Source organism: Scyliorhinus torazame, chromosome 9, assembly GCF_047496885.1.
Source record: "Scyliorhinus torazame isolate Kashiwa2021f chromosome 9, sScyTor2.1, whole genome shotgun sequence".
Taxonomy (NCBI): Eukaryota; Metazoa; Chordata; class Chondrichthyes; order Carcharhiniformes; family Scyliorhinidae; genus Scyliorhinus; species Scyliorhinus torazame.
In genome coordinates, this window is record NC_092715.1 from 157880660 (window position 1) to 157900086 (window position 19427).

The window sequence follows — 19427 nt, forward strand, 5'->3', positions numbered from 1 at the left end:
AGAATGTGCAAACTCCACACGGACAGTGACTCAGAGCCGGGATTGAACCTGGGACCTCGGTGCCGTGAGGCAGCAGGGCTACTAACCCACTGCGCCACCGTGCTGCCCTGTATTTTAGATATTAAACATTCAACATGTTGAGATCAGGCTTCAACCTACTCCAGAGAAGAATAAGATTGCCTACGATTGTGAGCAGGTGAAATAAATTGTTGCGTTGTCTCAGCACGAATGATTAAATTGATTAAGTGTTAACCTACCTATATGAAAAGACAACCACAGGGCTGGAAAACTCTATCTGATCAAGACTCAGTATTGATGTCAGCTTATTGAAAATGGTCACTATAAATGCCTCAATAAAATATTTTCTAAAAAAAAACATGGTCACAACAGTGGGTGTGTTTTAAAAAATTCTTCCACAGGATATGGGCATCGCTGGCAAGGTCAGCTTTTATTTGCCCATTCCTAATATATGCACAAACACCACATTCATACACACGAGCATAAAATATGCCACGATTGGGTGAATTAAACTTTATTGTAATTTATTGGTATTAAAAGTTTGGCATTTTAACATGCTTCAATACTGATCACCAAAATGGGAACTATTTTTTATTTCAAAACCAAAGCCTGGGTTACTTACAAATGCCCTTTTATTTTGTACATGCTCATAAGCAAGGTAGGGATTGCTGGGAAACTGAATATTTTTCCATTGAACACCAAGATCAAATATAGCAAGGACCACGAGGTTGAATCCATCCTACATTATTCTAAAATATTGCTCAATCTCCCCCTTGACTGGATGACCTATAGTTTTCCATTCCTTTAACACCTGTGGAGTAGTGAATGGAAACTCAATTGAAACCACACAAACTAATTTTGCTAGAAATTATTGATCTCCCTTTCACCTCACCCACGCTCACAACCTTCCTCGTTCTCGTCTAAATTGGCTCCAGTGAGGTTACAAAAAGTCCTGCACCACACATTGTAACCTCACACCATTTTGCAATTTACTTTGTCAAATTGGACACTCAACAGTCACAGACAGTTGATATTAGATGGTGTGAACAATTTTCTCACTTATTAATAGGCAGGCAACCCTGACTAAAGGACAAGTCATTAATCACAAAACAAAATTAACTTTTGAAAAACAAGAAAATTCTTTCGACATTACTTTAAACCTCAGTAGCACTAAAGCAGCAGTTAAGCACCATTCAGCTATCGGTACCATAACAGTTCCATCAAAAGAAAGTTTAACAAAGTAATTTCCCCCCCCCCCTTGGTGTGAGGAGCTTTCACAAAGTTTTTAACAACGGCAAAATAAATCAATTGTAAAATACAAAGGTTATGAAAGAGCTAGAAACTTTTATGATGGCACCCTGAAGGAAGGTTTTTTGTTGTGGGTGTTTTTTGCCTTGGGCTTCACAGTATGTAAATACTGCGATCTTCAGTGATCGGATTCTGACATTTTCTTCCCTTTTTTGCCTCCCTGCAGATTCAAAAAGAGAAAAAAAAGTAAATTTCATCAATGTTTCCAATGGGGCATTTGAAAAATTAACCTGTCCTATTGCACTGCTCAACAGTTTAGAACAAATTCTAATGTGAAATGTCTACTTTACAAAGCAGCAGTGAGATTCTCTCTATATAATCTAGCGGTTAAAACAGGTTTTGAACTCATCAGCAAAAACTGTGTGAGAGTACCTTTAAGACATGGATGTTTAAGCAATGTACCTTTAAGAAAACAGTGATGTCAGAGAGTGGGTGGGGCTGAGCTCAGTTCAGCCATTTTGGACGTTTCAGTTTAAAAAAGCAGCTTGTGTGTGTCCGTGTGTTTCCAGAGAGCTGCAGTTTCAGTTTGAAAAGTGCTTGGGAGTGTCTGTGTTTGCAGTGAGCTGTGATGTCTGCCATGAAAGACTATCTCTGGATCATTTGGGTGATTTAAACACATAATAGTAAAGCCTTTAACCTGATGTGATTCTGTTTAAAGGTGTTAAGTCTCTTGGAAGTTTGAAGGAACATTTTGAGGAATTATTTACTGTTGCAATATTTTCTGAATTATCTTTGAAGTAAGGGGTGTTAAGAGATCCAATGTTTATTTAAGATGTTGAGTTCATGGAATAAACAATGTTTTGTGTTTAAAAACCCACATGTCCATAATTGTAATCCCAGCCCTAGGGAACAAGCCGTGTGCTAGGAAAAGCAACAAATACAGAGGGATTTGTAAATACAGAGGGAGAGGTTGGTTGAACTCCATGATACATTTTGGGGTTCTCAAAATGCCTCGCCCTTAACAATTGGGGGCTCGAGGGGGATAAAAGTCTATCTATTGGATTGACTTTTGTGAACTTAAAGACAGTGAAGGATTGTTGCTTTTCCGGTGTGGTATTTTAGTTTAAGTGGGGAGAGTGTTGTGAACAATGGCTCTTTCAGAGGCTCAGAAGATTTTGGGGGTGGAGAATGTTACACGTAGTACTTTACGGACAGAAACGAAACACAGACTGTTAGATTTGGCAAGAACATTGTAGTTAACATAAGACCATAAGATATAGGAGTGGAAGGCCATTCGGCCCATCGAGTCCACTCCACCATTCAATCATGGCTGATTTCAACTCCATTTACCCACTCTCTCTCCATAGCCCTTAATTCCTTGAGAAATCAAGAATTTATCAACTTCTGTCTTAAAGACACTCAACGTCCCGGCCTCCACCGCCCTCTGTGGCAATGAATTCCACAGACCCAGCACTCTCTGGCTGAAGAGATTTCTCCTCATCTCTGTTCTAAAGTGACTCCCTTTTATTCTAAGGCTGTGCCCCCGGGTCCTAGTCTCCCCTGCTAATGGAAACAACTTCCCTACATCCACCCTATCTAAGCCATTCATTATCTTGTAAGTTTCTATTAGATCTCCCCTCAACCTCCTAAACTCCTATGAATATAATCCCAGGATCCTCAGACGTTCATCGTATGTTAGGCCTACCATTCCTGGGATCATCCGTGTGAATCTCCGCTGGACCCGCTCCAGTGCCAGTATGTCCTTCCTGAGGTGTGGGGCCCAAAATTGCTCACAGTATTCTAAATGGGGCCTAACTAATGCTTTATAAAGCTTCAGAAGTACATCCCTGCTTTTATATTCCAAGCCTCTTGAGATGAATGACAACATTGCATTTGCTTTCTTAATTACGGACTCAACCTGCAAGTTTACCTTTAGAGAATCCTGGACTAGGACTCCCAAGTCCCTTTGCACTTCAGCATTATGAATTTTGTCACCGTTTAGAAAATAGTCCATGCCTCTATTCTTTTTTCCAAAGTGCAAGACCTCGCACTTGCCCACGTTGACTTTCATCAGCCATTTCTTGGACCACTCTCCTAAACTGTCTAAATCTTTCTGCAGCCTCCCCACCTCCTCCATACTACCTGCCCCTCCACCTATCTTTGTATCATCGGCAAACTTAGCCAGAATGCCCCCAGTCCCATCATCTAGATCGTTAATATATAAAGAGAACAGCTGTGGCCCCAACACTGAACCCTGCGGGACACCACTCGTCACCGGTTGCCATTCCGAAAAAGAACCTTTTATCCCAACTCTCTGCCTTCTGCCTGACAGCCAATCGTCAATCCATGTTAGTACCTTGCCTCGAATACCATGGGCCCTTATTTTACTCAGCAGTCTCCCGTAAGGCACCTTATCAAAGGCCTTTTGGAAGTCAAGATAGATAACATCCATTGGCTCTCCTTGGTCTAACCTATTTGTTATCTCTTCAAAGAACTCTAACAGGTTTGTCAGGCACGACCTCCCCTTACTAAATCCATGCTGACTTGTCCTAATCCGACCCTGCACTTCCAAGAATTTAGAAATCTCATCCTTAACAATGGATTCTAGAATCTTGCCAACAAGCGAGGTTAGGCTAATTGGCCTATAATTTTCCATCTTTTTCCTTGTTCCCTTCTTGAACAAGGGGGTTACAACAGCGATTTTCCAATCCTCTGGGACTTTCCCTGACTCCAGTGACTTTTGAAAGATCATAACTAACGCCTCCACTATTTCTTCAGCTATCTCCTTTAGAACTCTAGGATGTAGCCCATCTGGGCCCGGGGATTTATCAATTTTTAGACCTCTTAGTTTCTCTCCATATTCAACTCTGCCCCCTGACTCTCTGGAATTGTTGGGATATTACTCGTCTTCTACTGTGAAGACTGACGCAAAGTACTTATTCAGTTCCTCAGCTATTTCCTTGTCTCCCATCACAAAATTACCAGCGTCATTTTGGAGCGGCCCAATGTCAACTTTTGCCTCCCGTTTGTTTTTAATGTATTTAAAGAAACTTTTACTATCATTCCTAATGTTACTGGCTAGCCTACCTTCATATTTGATCCTCTCTTTCCTTATTTCTCTCTTTGTTATCCTCTGTTTGTTTTTGTAGCCTTCCCAATCTTCTGACTTCCCACTACTCTTTGCCACATTATAGGCTTTCTCTTTTGCTTTGATGCATTCCCTAACTTCCTTTGTCGGCCATGGCTGCCTAATCCCCCCTCTGATAACCTTTCTTTTCTTTGGGATGAACCTCTGTACTGTGTCCTCAATTACTCCCAGAAACTCCTGCCATTGCGGTTCTACTGTCTTTCCCACTCGGCTCTGCTCCCAGTTGATTTTTGTCAGTTTATTTAACTGTAACACCTTTACATCTGATTCTACCTTCTTTCTTTCAAATTGGAGATTGAATTCGACCATATTATGATCACTGCCTCCTAAGTGCTCCCTTACTTTAAGATCTTTAATCAAGTCTGGCTCATTACATAACACTAAGTCCAGAATGGCCTGTTCTATCGTGGGCTCGATCACAAGCTGTTCCAAAAAGCCCTCCTGTAAACATTCAATGAATTCCCTTTCCTTGGGTCCACTGGCAGCATTATTTACCCAGTCCACCTGCATATTGAAGTCCCCCATGATCACTGTGACCTTGCCTTTCTGACATGCACTTTCTATTTCGTGGTGCATTTTGTGCCCCCGGTCCTGACCACTGTTAGGAGGCCTGTACATAACTCCCATTATGGTTTTTTTGCCTTTACCTGACAAAATGCGAAAAGATGAGGTAATTAGGGCGGTGGTTAAGCATTTAAAGTTGCCGGAGATAGAGTTTGACTCATTGGAAATGGCAAAAATTCAGTTGCAAATTAAACAAATGGAACAGGAGAAAGAATTAAAGCGGCTTGAATACAAGAGTGAGAGAGAGGAAAAAGAAAGAGAGAGAGAGGAAAAAGAAAGAGAAAGAGAGAGAGAGGAAAAAGAAAGAGAAAGAGAGAGAGAGGAAAAAGAGAAAGAGAGAGAGAGGAAAAAGAAAAGGAGAGAGAAGAAAGGAGAAAAGAAAGAATAGCCCTAGCAGAACAAAAAGAAAAAGAAAGAGATACAGATCAGGGAAAAAGATAGAGAGAGGGAGTTTGAACTTCAGAAAATGGCCATGAAACATGACAATCAGTTAAAATTGGCAGACGTAAAGGGAAACGTACAGTTGGATGAGTGATGAGGATAGTGAGAAAGAGAGTCATAGTCGAAAGCTTGGTGAGAATCTATTTAAATATGTCCAAGCATTGCCAAGGTTTGACGAGAAGGAAGTGGAAGCCTTTTTCATGTCATTTGAGAAGGTCGCTAAACAAATGAAATGGCCACAGGACATGTGGGTGTTACTGATTCAAACAAAGCTGGTAGGTAGAGCTAGTGAAGTGTTTGCATCACTACCGGAGGAGGTATCTGGAACGTACGAGGAGGTGAAGAAATCCATCTTAAGTGCACATGAGCTAGTGCCTGAAGCTTACAGACAAAGGTTTAGAAATTTAAGGAAAGAATTTGGTCAAACATACATGGAATTTGAAAGGCTCAGAGTAACTTTGATAGGTGGATAAGGGCTTTGAAAATAGACCAAACATATGAAGCTCTCAGAGAAATTATACTTTTGGAGGAATTAAAAATTCAATTCCTGATGGAGTGAGAACTCATGTGGAACAAGAGGGTTAAAACAGCGAGATTAGCAGCAGAAATGGCAGATGGTTATGAATTAGTTCATAAAGCAAAGATTGGTTTCCGACATCAGTTTCAGCTGGTGAGAGACAAATCCAGCAGAGGGCAGTAGAGAGGAGCTGCTGATTGGCTGTTGCGGGGGATATTTGCATACGCCCGTTGTGCTCACCCTAACTTCAAGGTGGTTTGTGGAGGAGCTGTTGTCAAGTGAAGTTGAACCGTGACGTCACAGCCTGCAGGTAAGGGATTGGCTGGTGACTGGTAAGTAGTTTCTCTTTTATTTTCACACCCAAAGGCTTTGCGCCAATGCACGCTGCCCTCGGAGTGGCTGTGGGGGAAATGAGACGGTCACACACCTCCTTGTGGAATGTGCCTTTGCAAAGAAGGTCTGGAGAAAGATGCAGTGGTATTTGTCAAGGTTTATTCCGAGCAGCTCTGTGACACAGGACTCTGTGCTCCACGGACTGTTTCCAGGGACACACACCGAGACAAATATCAACTGCTGCTGGAAGGTCATCAACTCGGTGAAAGACGCTCTTTGGTCTGCCCGAAACTTGCTGATCTTCCAGTGTAAAGAATTGTCCTCGACAGAGTGTTGCAGACTGGCACATTCCAAGGTCCAGGACTACGTCGTGCTGAGGGACGCACTCAAGCTTGGGGCAGCGGCCGCCAAGGCGCAATGGGGAAAGACCACTGTGTAAGGTCTTTCCAGCAAATGTACACCGAGGGGCGAGTAAACCCCCCTCGGTCTGGGCCACCAACACTCCAATGTATAAAAATAAACATGACAATGTAAATATTTAAGGAGGAATTGAAACGTAAAGAGTGATATGTGTATAATATTATCAAAATTGAATGGAAGTCAAGGCAATGTGTAACTCTGACGGAAATGTACAGTCAAGACAATTCGAAATGTCCTGTAATGCTTATGATAAATTTTATGAATAAAGTATATTTTTTTGAATTAAAAAAAAAAATTGTTTTTCTTTTATTTTCCCTCAGGTGTTATCGTGTGGGGCGCAGAGGTTGCTAAGTGAGTGCTTGCTGAGAAGGGGAGTGAATAACAGGTAAACTCTTTTTTTCTTTTTTAATCTAGAGGGGATGGCAGGGAAGGTAGTGCAATGTTCCTCCTGCAGAATGTTTGAGGTGAGGGACGCCGTCAGTGTCCCTGCTGATTTTATCTGTGGGAAGTGCACCCATCTCCAGCTCCTCAGAAACCGCGTTAGGGAACTGGAAGAACTTCGGATCATTCGGGAGGCAGAGGTGGTCATAAGATAGAAGCTTCAGGGAAGTAGTTACTCCGAAGAATAAAGGGGTTGGGAGGAAGCAGTCAATACAGGGATCCCCTGTGGTCGTTTCCCTTAGTAACAAGTATACCGCTTTGGATACTGTTGGGGGGCCGACTTACCAGGGGTAAGCCATGGGGTACAGGTCTCTGGCACAGAGTCTGTACCTGTTGCTCAGAGGGGAAAGGGCGAGACGAGTAGAGCATCAGTCATTGGAGACTCCATAGTTAGGGGGATAGATAGGACATTCTGTGGGAACGAGAGAGACTCGCGGTTGGTGTGTTGCCTCCCAGGTCCCAAGGTGCGTGATGTCTCGGATCGTGTTTTCGGGATCCTTAAGGGGGAGGTGGCGCAGCCCCAAGTCGTGGTTCACATAGGTACCAACGACATAGGTAGGAAAAGGGATACAGATGTAAGGCAGGAATTCAGTGAGCTAGGGTGGAAACTTAGATATAGGACAAACGGAGTTATTATCTCTGGGTTGTTACCCGTACCACTTGATAGCGAGACGAGGAATAGGGAGAGAGAGGATTTGAACACGTGGCTACAGGGTTGGTGCAGGAGGGAGGGTTTCAGATTTCTGGATAATTGGGGCTCATTCTGGGGTCGGTGGGACCTCTACAAACGGGATGGTCTACACCTGGACCAGAGGGGTACCAATATCCTGGGGGGGAGGAAATTTGTTAATGCTCTTCAGGAGGGTTTAAACTAGTTCAGCAGGGGCTTGGGAACCTGAATTGTAGCTCCAGTATACAGGAGGTTGAGAGTAGTGAGGTCATGAGTAAGGTTTCAAAGTTGCAGGAGTGTACCGGCAGTCAGGAAGGTGGTTTAAAGTGGGTCTTCTTCAATGCCAGGAGCATCCGGAATAAGGTGGGTGAAGTTGCGGCATGGGTTGGTACCTGGGACTTCAATGTTGTGGCCATTTCGGAGACATGGATAGAGCAGGGACAGGAATGGTTGTTTTAGGTGTCTGGGGTTTAGATATTTCAGTAAGCTCCAGGAAGGTGGTAAAAGAGGGGGAGGGGTGGGATTGTTAGACAAGGACAGTATTACGGTTGCAGAAAGGACGTTTGATGAGGACTCGTCTACTGAGGTAGTATGGGGTGAGGTGAGAAACAGGAAAGAAGAGGTCACCCTGTTAAAGGGTTTCTATAGTCCTCCGAAAAGTTCCAGAGATGTAGAGGAAAGGATTGCAAAGATGATTCTGGATAGGAGCGAAAGCAACAAGGCAGTTGTTATGGGGGACTTTAACTTTCCAAATATTGACTGGAAACGCTATAGTTCGAGTACTTTAGATGGGTCCGTTTTTGTCCAATGTGTGCAGGAGGGTTTCCTGACACAGTATGTAGATAGGCCAACGAGAGGCGAGGCCATATTGGATTTGGTACTCACCAGGACAGGTGTTAGATTTGGAGGTAGGTGAGCACTTTGGTGATAGTGACCACAATTCGATTAAGTTTACTTTAGTGATGGAAAGGGATAGGTATATACCACAGGGCAAGAGTTATATCTGGGGGAAAGGCAATTATGATGCGATGAGGCAAGACTTAGGATGCATCGGATAGAATCATAGAAGTTTACAGCATGGAAACAGGCCTTCGGCCCAACCAGTCCATGCCGCCCAGTTTTTACCATTAAGCTAGTCCCAGTTGCCCGCACTTGGCCCATAACCCTCTATACCCATCTTACCCATCTAACTATCTAAATGCTTTTTAAAAGACACAATTGTACCCACCTCGACTACTACCTCTGGCAGCACATTCCAGACACTCACTACCCTCCGAGTGAAGAAATTGCCCCTCTGGGCCCTTCTGAATCTCTCCCCTCTCACCTTAAACCTATGCCCTCTAGTTTTAGACTCCCCTACCTTTGGGAAAAGGTGTTGACTATCTACCTTATCTATGCCCCTCATTATTTTATAGACCTCTATAAGATCACCCCTAAGCCTCCTATGCTCCAGGGAAAAAAGTCCCAGTCTATCCAGCCTCTCCTTATAACTCAAACCATCAAGTCCCGGCAACATCCTAGTAAATCTTTTCTGCACTCTTTCTAGTTTAATAATATCCTTTCTATAATAGGGTGACCAGAACTGCACACAGTATTCCAAGTGTGGCCGTACCAATGTCTTGTACAACTTCAACAAGACGTCCCAACTCCTGTATTCAATGTTCTGACCAATGAAACCAAGCATGCCGAATGCCTTCTTCACCACCCTGTTCACCTGCGACTCCACCTTCAAGGAGCTATGAACCTGTACTCCCAGATCTCTTTGTTCTATAACTCTCCCCAACGCTATACCATTAACGGAGTAGGTCCTGGCCTGATTCGATCTGCCAAAATGCATCACCTCACATTTATCTAAATTAAACTCCATCTGCCATTCGTCGGCCCACTGGCCTAATTGATCAAGATCCCGTTGCAATCCTAGATAACCTTCTTCACTATCCACTGTGCCACCAATCTTGGTGTCATCTGCAAACTTACGAACCATGCCTCCTAAATTCTCATCCAAATCATTAATATAAATCACAAATAACAGTGGACCCAGCACCGATCCCTGAGGCACACCACTGGTCACAGGCCTCCAGTTTGAAAAACAACCCTCTGCAACCACCCTATGTCTTCTGTCGTCCAGCCAATTTTGAATCCAATTGGCAACCTCACCCTGGATTCCGTGAGCTTTAACCTTCTGCAACAACCTACCATGCGGTACCTTGTCAAAGGCTTTGCTAAAGTCCATGTAGACAACGTCTACTGCACTGCCCTCATCTACCTTCTTGGTCACCCCCTCAAAAAACTCAATCAAATTTGTGAGACATGATTTTCCACGCACAAAGCCATGCTGACTGCCCCGAATCAGTCCTTGCCTCTCGAAATGCTTGTAGATCCTGTCTCTCAGAATACCTTCTAGCAACTTACCTACTACAGACGTTAGGCTCACCAGTCTGTAGTTCCCAGGCTTTTCCCTGCTGCCCTTCTTAAACAAGGGCACAACATTCGCCACTCTCCAATCTTCAGGCACCTCACCTGTGGCTGCCGAGGATGGAGAGGAAAACTGCAGGGGATGGGCACAATGTAAATATGGAGCTTGTTCAAGGAACAGCTATTGCGTGTCCTTCATAAGTATGTACCTGTCAGGCAGGGAGGAAGTGGTCGAGCAAGGGAACCGTGGTTTACTAAAGCAGTCGAAACACTTGTCAAGAGGAAGAAGGAGGCTTATGTAAAGATGAGACATGAAGGTTCAGTTAGAGCGCTCGAGAGTGACAAGTTAGCTCGGAAGGACCTAAAGATAGAGCTACGAAGAGCCAGGAGGGGACATGAGAAGTCTTTGGCAGGTAGGATCAAGGATAACCCTAAAGCTTTCTATAGATATGTCAGGAATAAACAAATGACTAGGGTAAGAGTAGGGCCAGTCAAGGACAGTAGTGGGAAGTTGTGCGTGGAGTCCGAGGAGATAGGAGAGGTGCTCAATGAATATTTTTCGTCAGTATTCACACAGGAAAAAGACAATGTTGTTGAGGAGAATACTGAGATTCTGGCTAATAGACTAGAAAGGCTTGAGGTTCATAAGGAAGAGGTGTTAGCAATTCTGGAAAGTGTGAAAATAGATAAGTCCCCTGGGCCGGATGGGATTTATCCTAAGATTCTCTGGGAAGCTAGGGAGGAGATTGCTGAGCCTTTGATCTTTAAGTCACCTTTGTCTACAGGAATAGTGCCAGAAGATTGGAGGATAGCAAATGTTGTCCCCTTGTTCAAGAAGGGGAGTAGAGACAACCCCGGTAACTATAGACCAGTGAGCCTTCCTTCTGTTGTGGGCAAAATCTTGGAAAGGTTTATAAGAGATAGGATGTTTAATCATCTGGAAAGGAATAATTTGATTAGAGATAGTCAACATGGTTTTGTGAAGGGTAGGTCGTGCCTCACAAACCTTATTGAGTTCTTTGAGAAGGTGACCAAACAGGCGGATGAGGGTAAAGCAGTTGATGTAGTGTATATGGATTTCAGTAAAGCGTTTGATAAGGTTCCCCACGGTAGGCTACTGCAGAAAATAGGGAGGCATGGGATTCAGGGTGATTTAGCGGTTTGGATCAGAAATTGGCTAGCTGGAAGAAGACAAAGGGTGGCGGTTGATGGGAAATGTTCTGACTGGAGTCCAGTTACTAGTGGTGTACCACAAGGATCTGTTTTGGGGCCACTGCTGTTTGTCATTTTTATAAATGACCTGGAGGAGGGCGTAGAAGGATGGGTGAGTAAATTTGCAGATGATACTAAAGTCGGTGGAGTTGTGGACAGTGCGGAAGGATGTTACAAGTTACAGAGGGACATAGATAAGCTGCAGCGCTGGGCTGAGAGGTGGCAAATGGAGTTTAATGCAGAAATGTGTGAGGTGATTCATTTTGGAAGGAATAACAGGAAGACAGTGTACTGGACTAATGGCAACTTTCTTGGCATTGTGGATGAACAGAGAGATCTCGGTGTCCTTGTACATAAATCCCTGAAAGTTGCCACCCAGGTTGAGAGGGTTAAGAAGGTGTATGGTGTGTTAGCTTTTATTGGTAGAGGGATTGAGTTTCGGAGCCATGAGGTCATGTTGCAGCTGTACAAAACTCTGGTGCGCCAGCATTTGGAGTATTGCGTGCAATTCTGGTCGCCGCATTATAGGAAGGATGTGGAAGCATTGGAAAGGGTGCAGAGGAGATTTACCAGAATGTTGCCTGGTATGGAGGGAAGATCTTATGAGGAAAGGCTGAGGGACTTGAGGCTGTCTTCGTTAGAGAGAAGGTAAAGGTGACTTAATTGAGGCATACAAGATGATCAGAGGATTGGATAGGGTGGACAGTGAGAGCCTTTTTCCTCAAGTGGTGATGTCTAGCACGAGGGGACATAGCTTTAAATTGAGGGGAGATAGACATAAGACAGATGTCAGAGGTAGGTTCTTTACTCGGACAGTAGTAAGGGCGTGGAATGCCCTGCCTGCAACAGTAGTGGACTCGCCAACACTAAGGGCATTCAAATGGTCATTAGATAGACATATGGACGATAAGGGAATAGTGTAGATGGGCTTTAGAGTGGTTTCACAGGTCGGCGCAACATCGAGGGCCAAAGGGCCTGTACTGCGCTGTAATGTTCTACGTTCCATGAAACTGGGGACATGAGAAATACTCAAGTGGTAAAGGTAAAGGTGATCTGATGGGAGACAATAAAGAGAGTGTACCTCAGATTAAAAAAGAAATCCAGGAGGGTGGAAAAAAAAATGAAAAGTTTCAGATGTTTTCACTGTAATAAACTAGGCCATGTAAAGTCACAGTGTTGGTGGTTAAAGAAAAGCACTGGGAAGGCTGATGTGGTAAAACAGGATAAGACAGTGGGGTTTGTTAAGAGTGGTAAAGGAAAGCCCAAAGGAAGCGCAGGAGGTGCAAATGATTGTGCAGCCTGTTCAATAAGTAATTGTTAAGAAGGTGCCAGATGTATTTAAAGAATTTACTTGTGTGGGTAAAGTTTACTCATGTATATCAGGAGGAGCAGGTAAAGAAGTCACAATTTTAAGAGATACAGGGGCTAGTCAATCTTTAATGGGAAGAGGTGAGGAATTATGTAGCTTGGGAAGAATGTTGCCAGAAAAGGTGGTGATATGTGGAATTCAGGGTGAGTGGAGTAGCGTTCCATTATATAAGGTAAGGTTGGAAAGTCCAGTGAAGAGTGAAGTGTTAGTAGGAGTAATAGATAAACTATCTTGTCAGGAATACAGTTTATCTTGGGTAATGATCTCACTGGATCGCAGGTGGGAGTGATGCCTATTGTGGTTGATAAGCCAGTGGAAAATCAGACAACTGAAGGGTTGAAGGACGAATATCCTGGGATTTTTCCGGATTGTGTACTAACAAGGTCGCAAAGTCACAGGTTAAGACAAGAGGAGAAATCAAATAGTGAAGATGAAGTTGAAGTTGAAGTGCAATTATCAGAACCGATTTTTGATCAGATGGTTGAACAGGTGGATAAAGAACAAGAACAGGTGGAGGATGAGGCGGATATTTTTAGTTCAGGAAAATTGGCGGAGTTACAACAGGAAGAAGTAGAAATAAAACGGATATATCAGAAAGCATATACGGAAGAGGAATCGGAGAGTATACCAGAGTGTTATTACCGTAAAAATGATGTCTTGATGAGAAAATAGAGACCTGTACATATGCAGGCGGATGAAAAGTGGGCAGAAGTTCATCAAGTAGTATTGCCGGTAGGGTATAGAAAAGAGGTGTTGCGAGTTGCACGAGGCACCAATGGGAGATAATTTGGGTATAAGGAAAACTCAAGCCAAAATCCAGAAACATTTTTAGTGGCCTGGACTACATAAAGATGTAGTTACAATTTGTCAATCATGTCACACATGTCAAGTGATAGGGAAACCTCAAGCAGTGATGAAACCAGCGCCCTTAATACCCATTCCAGAAACCTTTTACAAGGGTCCTAATCGATTGTGTAGGACCGCTTCCTAAAACAAAAAGTGGGAAACAATATCTTTTTACTGTAATGGGTGTGTCTACTAGGTTTCCAGAGGCCATTCCAGTACGTAATATTACAGCTAAAAGGATTGTGGAGGAGTTACTTAAATTCTTTACTGGATATGCACTACCCACAGCAATTCAATCGGATCAAGGAACAAATTTTACTTCAAAGTTATTCAAAGAAGTTATGGATAGCTTAGGAATAAAATAATTTAAATCAACTGCGTACCATCCAGAATCGCAGGGAGCGTTAGAAAGGTGGCATCAGACATTAAAGACAATGTTGAGGGCGTATTGTCAAGATTATCCAGAGGATTGGGATAAAGGAATCCCATTCATATTGTTTGCAATTAGGGATGCACCGAATGAGTCCACCAAAATTAGTCCTTTTGAACTAATTTTTGGCCATGAGGTAAGAGGACCACTTAAATTGATTGAGGAAAAATTGGTGGGTGAGAAATCGGAAATTACACTATTGGGTTACGTGTCAAATTTTAGGGAACGATTAAATAGAGCAGGTGAATTGGCTAGACAACATTTGAAAGTTGCACAAAATGTGATGAAACGGGTAGTGGAGAAGAAATCCAAAGTTCGTAGTTTTGCCAGTGGGGATAAAGTTTTAGTGTTGTTACCAGTGGTAGGGGAGCCTTTAAAAGCTAGGTTTTGTGGACCGTATCAGATTGAAAGGTAATTTGAGGTGAATTATGTGGTAAAAACACCAGATAGAAGGAGTGTGTCATGTGAATATGCTTAAAAGGTACTTTGAGAGGGAAGGAGAGAAAAAGGAGGTTTTAATGATTCTAGCTCAAAGTGACGAATCAAATCCAGATGACTGTGAATTTGACATACCTCAAATTAAACTGGAAAATGAGGATGTTCTTAAAAATTGGGATGAATTAAGTTACCTTGCAGAAGAAAAACAAACTGACCTGAAAGAGTTATTGATATCACATGGGCAAGTTTGTAGAGTTAAATTGGGAAGTACTAAAATGGCTATATCTGATGTAGATATGGGAAATGCTGTTCCTATCAAACAACATCCATATAGACTTCATCTTTTAAAATTGGCACAGGTTAACAGAGAGATTGAGAGTATGCTGAAGAATGGCATAATTGAAGTGGGTTGCAGCCAATGGAGCTCACCCATCGTGATGGTACCTAAACCAACGGTTGTGTGTGGACTATCGAAAGATGAATGCAGTTACAAGAACGGACTCTTATCCTATCCCACGTTTGGAGGATTGCATTGAGAAAGTGGGACAATCCGTTTTTATTTCCAAATTGGATTTACTGAAAGGTTACTGGCAAGTACCTTTATCTGAAAGGGCGAAGGAGATTTCAGCTTTTGTGACTCCAGATGGTATATACCAGTTCAAAGTTATGCCATTTGGCATGAAAAACGCCCCAGCAACATTTCAACGGTTAACTAATACAGTCGTTTCAGGATTACCCAATTGTGCGGTATACATCGACGATCTGGTAGTTTTCAGCCAGACATTGAAAGAACATTTAAAACATCTGAGGGAGTTATTCGATCGACTTCAGGAGGTGGGTTTGGTGATAAACTTAGCCAAAAGTGAATTTGGAAAAGCCCAAGTCACTTTCCTTGGCCATACAATCGGACAGGTCGACTGGTCCCACGGGATGTGAAAACGAAAGTTATTGGGGAGTTTCCGATACCCTCGACACGACGGGAAATAATGCGATTTTTTGGTATAAGTGGATTTTACCGGAAATTTGTACCAAATTTTAGCAGTGTGGTCGCTCCACTGACGGACTTGCTCAAGAAGCGTAACAAATTCCAGTGGACAGCAGAGTGTCAACAGGCATTTCATAGATTATCATAGAATTTACAGTGCAGGAGGGGGCTATTCGGCCCTTCGAGTCTGCACCGGCTCTTGGAAAGAGCACCCTACCCAAGGTCAACACCTCCACCCTATCCCCATAACCCAGTAACCCCACCCAACACTAAGGGCAATTTTGGACACTAAGGCAATTTATCAGAGCCAATCCACCTAACCTGCACATCTTTTGGACTGTGGGAGGAAACCGGAGCACCCGGAGGAAACCCATGCACACACGGGGAGGATGTGCAGACTCCGCACAGACAGTGACCCAAGCCGGAATCGAACCTGGGACCCTGGAGCTGTGAAGCAATTGTGCTATCCACAATGCTACCGTGCTGCCCCGACCTGAAGGATGTGTTAACCACTGCTCCTGTGTTAGTCATCCCAAATTATACCAAACTCTTCAAAGTGGCGGTTGATGCGAGTGATGTGGGTGTAGGTGCGGTGCTTCTACAAGACGAAGACGAAGGGCTAGAGCGGCCTATTGGTTATTTTTCAAAGAAATTGAATTCTCACCAGAAAAAGTATTCGACGATTGTGAAGGAGACTTTGAGTTTGGTGCTGGCTTTGCAACATTTTCACATTTATGTGACCAGCAATCCATCTGACACCATTATATATACTGATCATAATCCTTTGACGTTTTTGGAGCGATTCCAGAATAACAATGCAAGGCTGTTTCGCTGGAGTTTATTGTTACAGCCATTTCAATTAAAAATAGTACATGTGGCAGGACGGAAAAATGTAATAGCCGTGCTTTGTCACAAATGTGATCAACTGAAAAGGTTTTTGGTTCGAGGAAGAACAAAGAAAAATGAACTATATTATTATACCTGTTTGCATGTGTTTTTTTTTTAAAAACGAAAAGGTATATTTACTGTGTACATTTCTTAGTGGATGGTGCAAAAGTGAAAAATGAAACCACCTTGAAGTTGATGGTTTATTTTATTTTTCTTGGAGGGAGGTGTCATGTGAGAGTACCTTTAAGACATGGATGTTTAAGCAATGTACCTTTAAGAAAACAGTGATGTCAGAGAGTGGGTGGGGCTGAGCTCAGGTCAGTCATTTTGGAAGTTTCAGTTTGAAAAAGCAGCTTGTCTGTGTCTCTGTTTCCAGACAGCTGCAGTTTCAGTTTGAAAAGAGCTTGGGAGTGTCTGTGTTTGCAGTGAGCTGTGATGTCTGCCATGAAAGACTACCTCTGGATCATTTGGGTGATGTAAACTCATAATAGTAAAGCCTTTAACCTGATGTGATTCTGTTTAAAGGTGCTAAGTCTCTTGGAAGTTTGAAGGAACATTTTGAGGAATTATTTTCTGTTGCAATATTTTCTGAGTTATCTTTGAAGTAAGGGGTGTTAAGAGATCCAATGTTTATTTAAGATGTTGAGTTCATGGAATGAACATTGTTTTGTGTTTAAAACCCCACGTGTCCATAATTGTAATCCCACACCTAGGGAACAAGCTGTGTGCTAGGAAAAGCAACAAATACACTAAAGGGAGAGGTTGGTTGAACTCCATGATACATTTTGGGGTTCTGAAAACGCCTCACCCATAACACTACAATTTGCTTTGTATTTCAGCTGTTTTATGCAGCAGGTCTTAGTCATCGACTGCAGATGTACATGGTGGGGAAGAGACACAGATTAATAAGTTTAATATCATTTCCTTTCAGTAATTTGTTTCGCTCATGATTGAACGTGACATCTTGTAAATTTATAAACTCGGATTTGAAACAAGCGCTATTTGGAAGAAAGACTGGCTCATTTCTATGAGTTTCTCCCATACTGATGATAATCAATGATAATATTGCATAACATGCACCACAACGCCATTATGTTCTAACAAACATCTCAAGAGCTTAAGTCAGTCATCAGAATTATCCAAGCACTTAGAAAACTGAGTATAGGAAAACCTGCTGAATAACATGTAAAGGGCCCCAAAGTCTCATCAGGTAACACTTTAAACCTTCAACATAGGTTGTGACTGGAGTTTATAATCCAAAGTTGCAAACTCTATTCTTCAAACACTCAGCCACTGAGTCTTTCCCTCTAACAAATAAGTTTGCGAAAATAAGATTGGCTGGACAGATAAATGGATATTTCTCAACTATGCATTTTTTTAAAAATGTATTTTATTCCACACTTATATAAAAGGTAACAAAACAAAGAATTTGGGGAGCAAACTCCCCAACACACAAATATACAGCTTGTACAAATTCTTCCCTTTTTTACGCCCCCCCCCCCGACCCCGCGATGAACAACTCCTCAAACACGGCCACAAACACCCCCCACTTTGCCTCAAAAGCCCTCCACTGAACCCTTAATTTGACCTTTTCCAGCCGAAGAAAGTCATACTAGTCCCCCAGCCAGGCCACCACCCCTGGCAGCGCTGCTGACCGGCATCTACAAAAGAATTCTTCACCGGGCAATCAGAGAGGCGAAGGCCACAACATCGGCCTTCTTCCCCATCATCAGCTCCAGCTTCTCCGATATCCCAAATAGTGCCACAAAATGGTTCCGGCTCAATCTCCTTCCCCACTGTCCTTGTTAGCGCTGAGAACACTCCTGCCCGGAATCTCTCCAACTTTTCGCAGCCCCAGAACATATATGCGTGATGCACTGGTCCCCCGCCCACACTTGTCACATTAGTCTGCCATTCCCTGCAAGAAACTGCTCATTCTTACCCGAGTCATATGTACCCTGTGTACGACCTTGGAACTATATCAGGCTCATCCTTGCGCTCGAGGATGTCACATTTACCCTTCGTAGTGCCTCATCCCATACACCCGTTTATCTCCCCTCTCAACTCCTCCTCCCACTTCTCCTTAATCTTCAGCACCTGCTCACTACCTTGCTCTCTCAGCCAACCATATATGTCCCTGATCCTACCCTCCCCTTCCACATCCGGAAGCAGCAGTCGCACCAATAGTGTACCCAGCAACCTGGGAAACTCTATCCAAACCTTCCGTGCAAGTCCCTTACCTGCAAGTACCTAAACTCACTTCCTCTCGGGAGCTTTACCTTCTCCTTCAGTTCCTCTATACTGGAAACCCTTCCAGGTACAGATCCATTACCTTAATCAGCCCCACTACTCTCCACTTCCTATACATACCATCTATCCCCCATGGCTCGAACCCGTAGTTTTCGCACACCGGCACCAGCACCAACATCCCTTCTATCCTGAAGTGCCTCCTTAGCTGGTTACAGACCTTTACTGTGGACTGCACCACCGGGCTCTCTGCATAATTTCTTGGCACCATTGACAATGCCGCCATCGCCATAGCCCTCAAGTTGGACCTCCTACAGAATTCTTCCTCCATCCTAACCCATTCTGCCCCCTCTCCTTCCCACCACCGCCTGAATCTTCTGCACGTTTGCCATCCAGTAATATTGTAGCAGGTTCGGCAACGCCAACCCTCCCTTCTGCCTCTGTCTCTGTCACAGGGTCCTCTTAACCCGTGGCATCTTCCCTGCCCATAAAAAGTCTGAAATGATCGTATCCAGTATTCGAAAAAAGGCCTTCGGTACAAAGATCAGAAGTGTCTGGAATAGGAACCTCGGCAAAATGTTCATCTTCACCACTTGGACTCTCCCTGCCAGTGTCAGGTGCAATGTGTTCCACCTCTTCAGACCCTCCTTAACCTCCTCCACCAGCTTTGTTAGATTCCATTTATGTAGCATCGCCCATTCCCTTGCCACCTGAATTCCCAGCTCTCTAAGACTGTCTCTGGCCACTTCGTATGGCAACATCCCTAGGTTGGCTCGCCGACCCATCTCATTCACCGG

General features: G+C 43.5%; 1 protein-coding gene across 4 annotated transcripts in view; it reads right to left on the reverse strand.

The window, feature by feature from the left end:
- Positions 1-525: 525 nt before the first annotated feature.
- gkap1 (G kinase anchoring protein 1) overlaps positions 526-19427 on the reverse strand; it is a 100157-nt gene continuing 81255 nt past the window's right edge. For all 4 annotated transcript variants that reach the window (XM_072516668.1, XM_072516666.1, XM_072516667.1 and 1 more), the window contains one exon: positions 526-1486. In XM_072516668.1, the coding sequence (XP_072372769.1) occupies positions 1445-1486 (42 nt within the window). In that variant the 3' untranslated portion in view covers positions 526-1444. The remainder of the gene's footprint in view (positions 1487-19427) is intronic.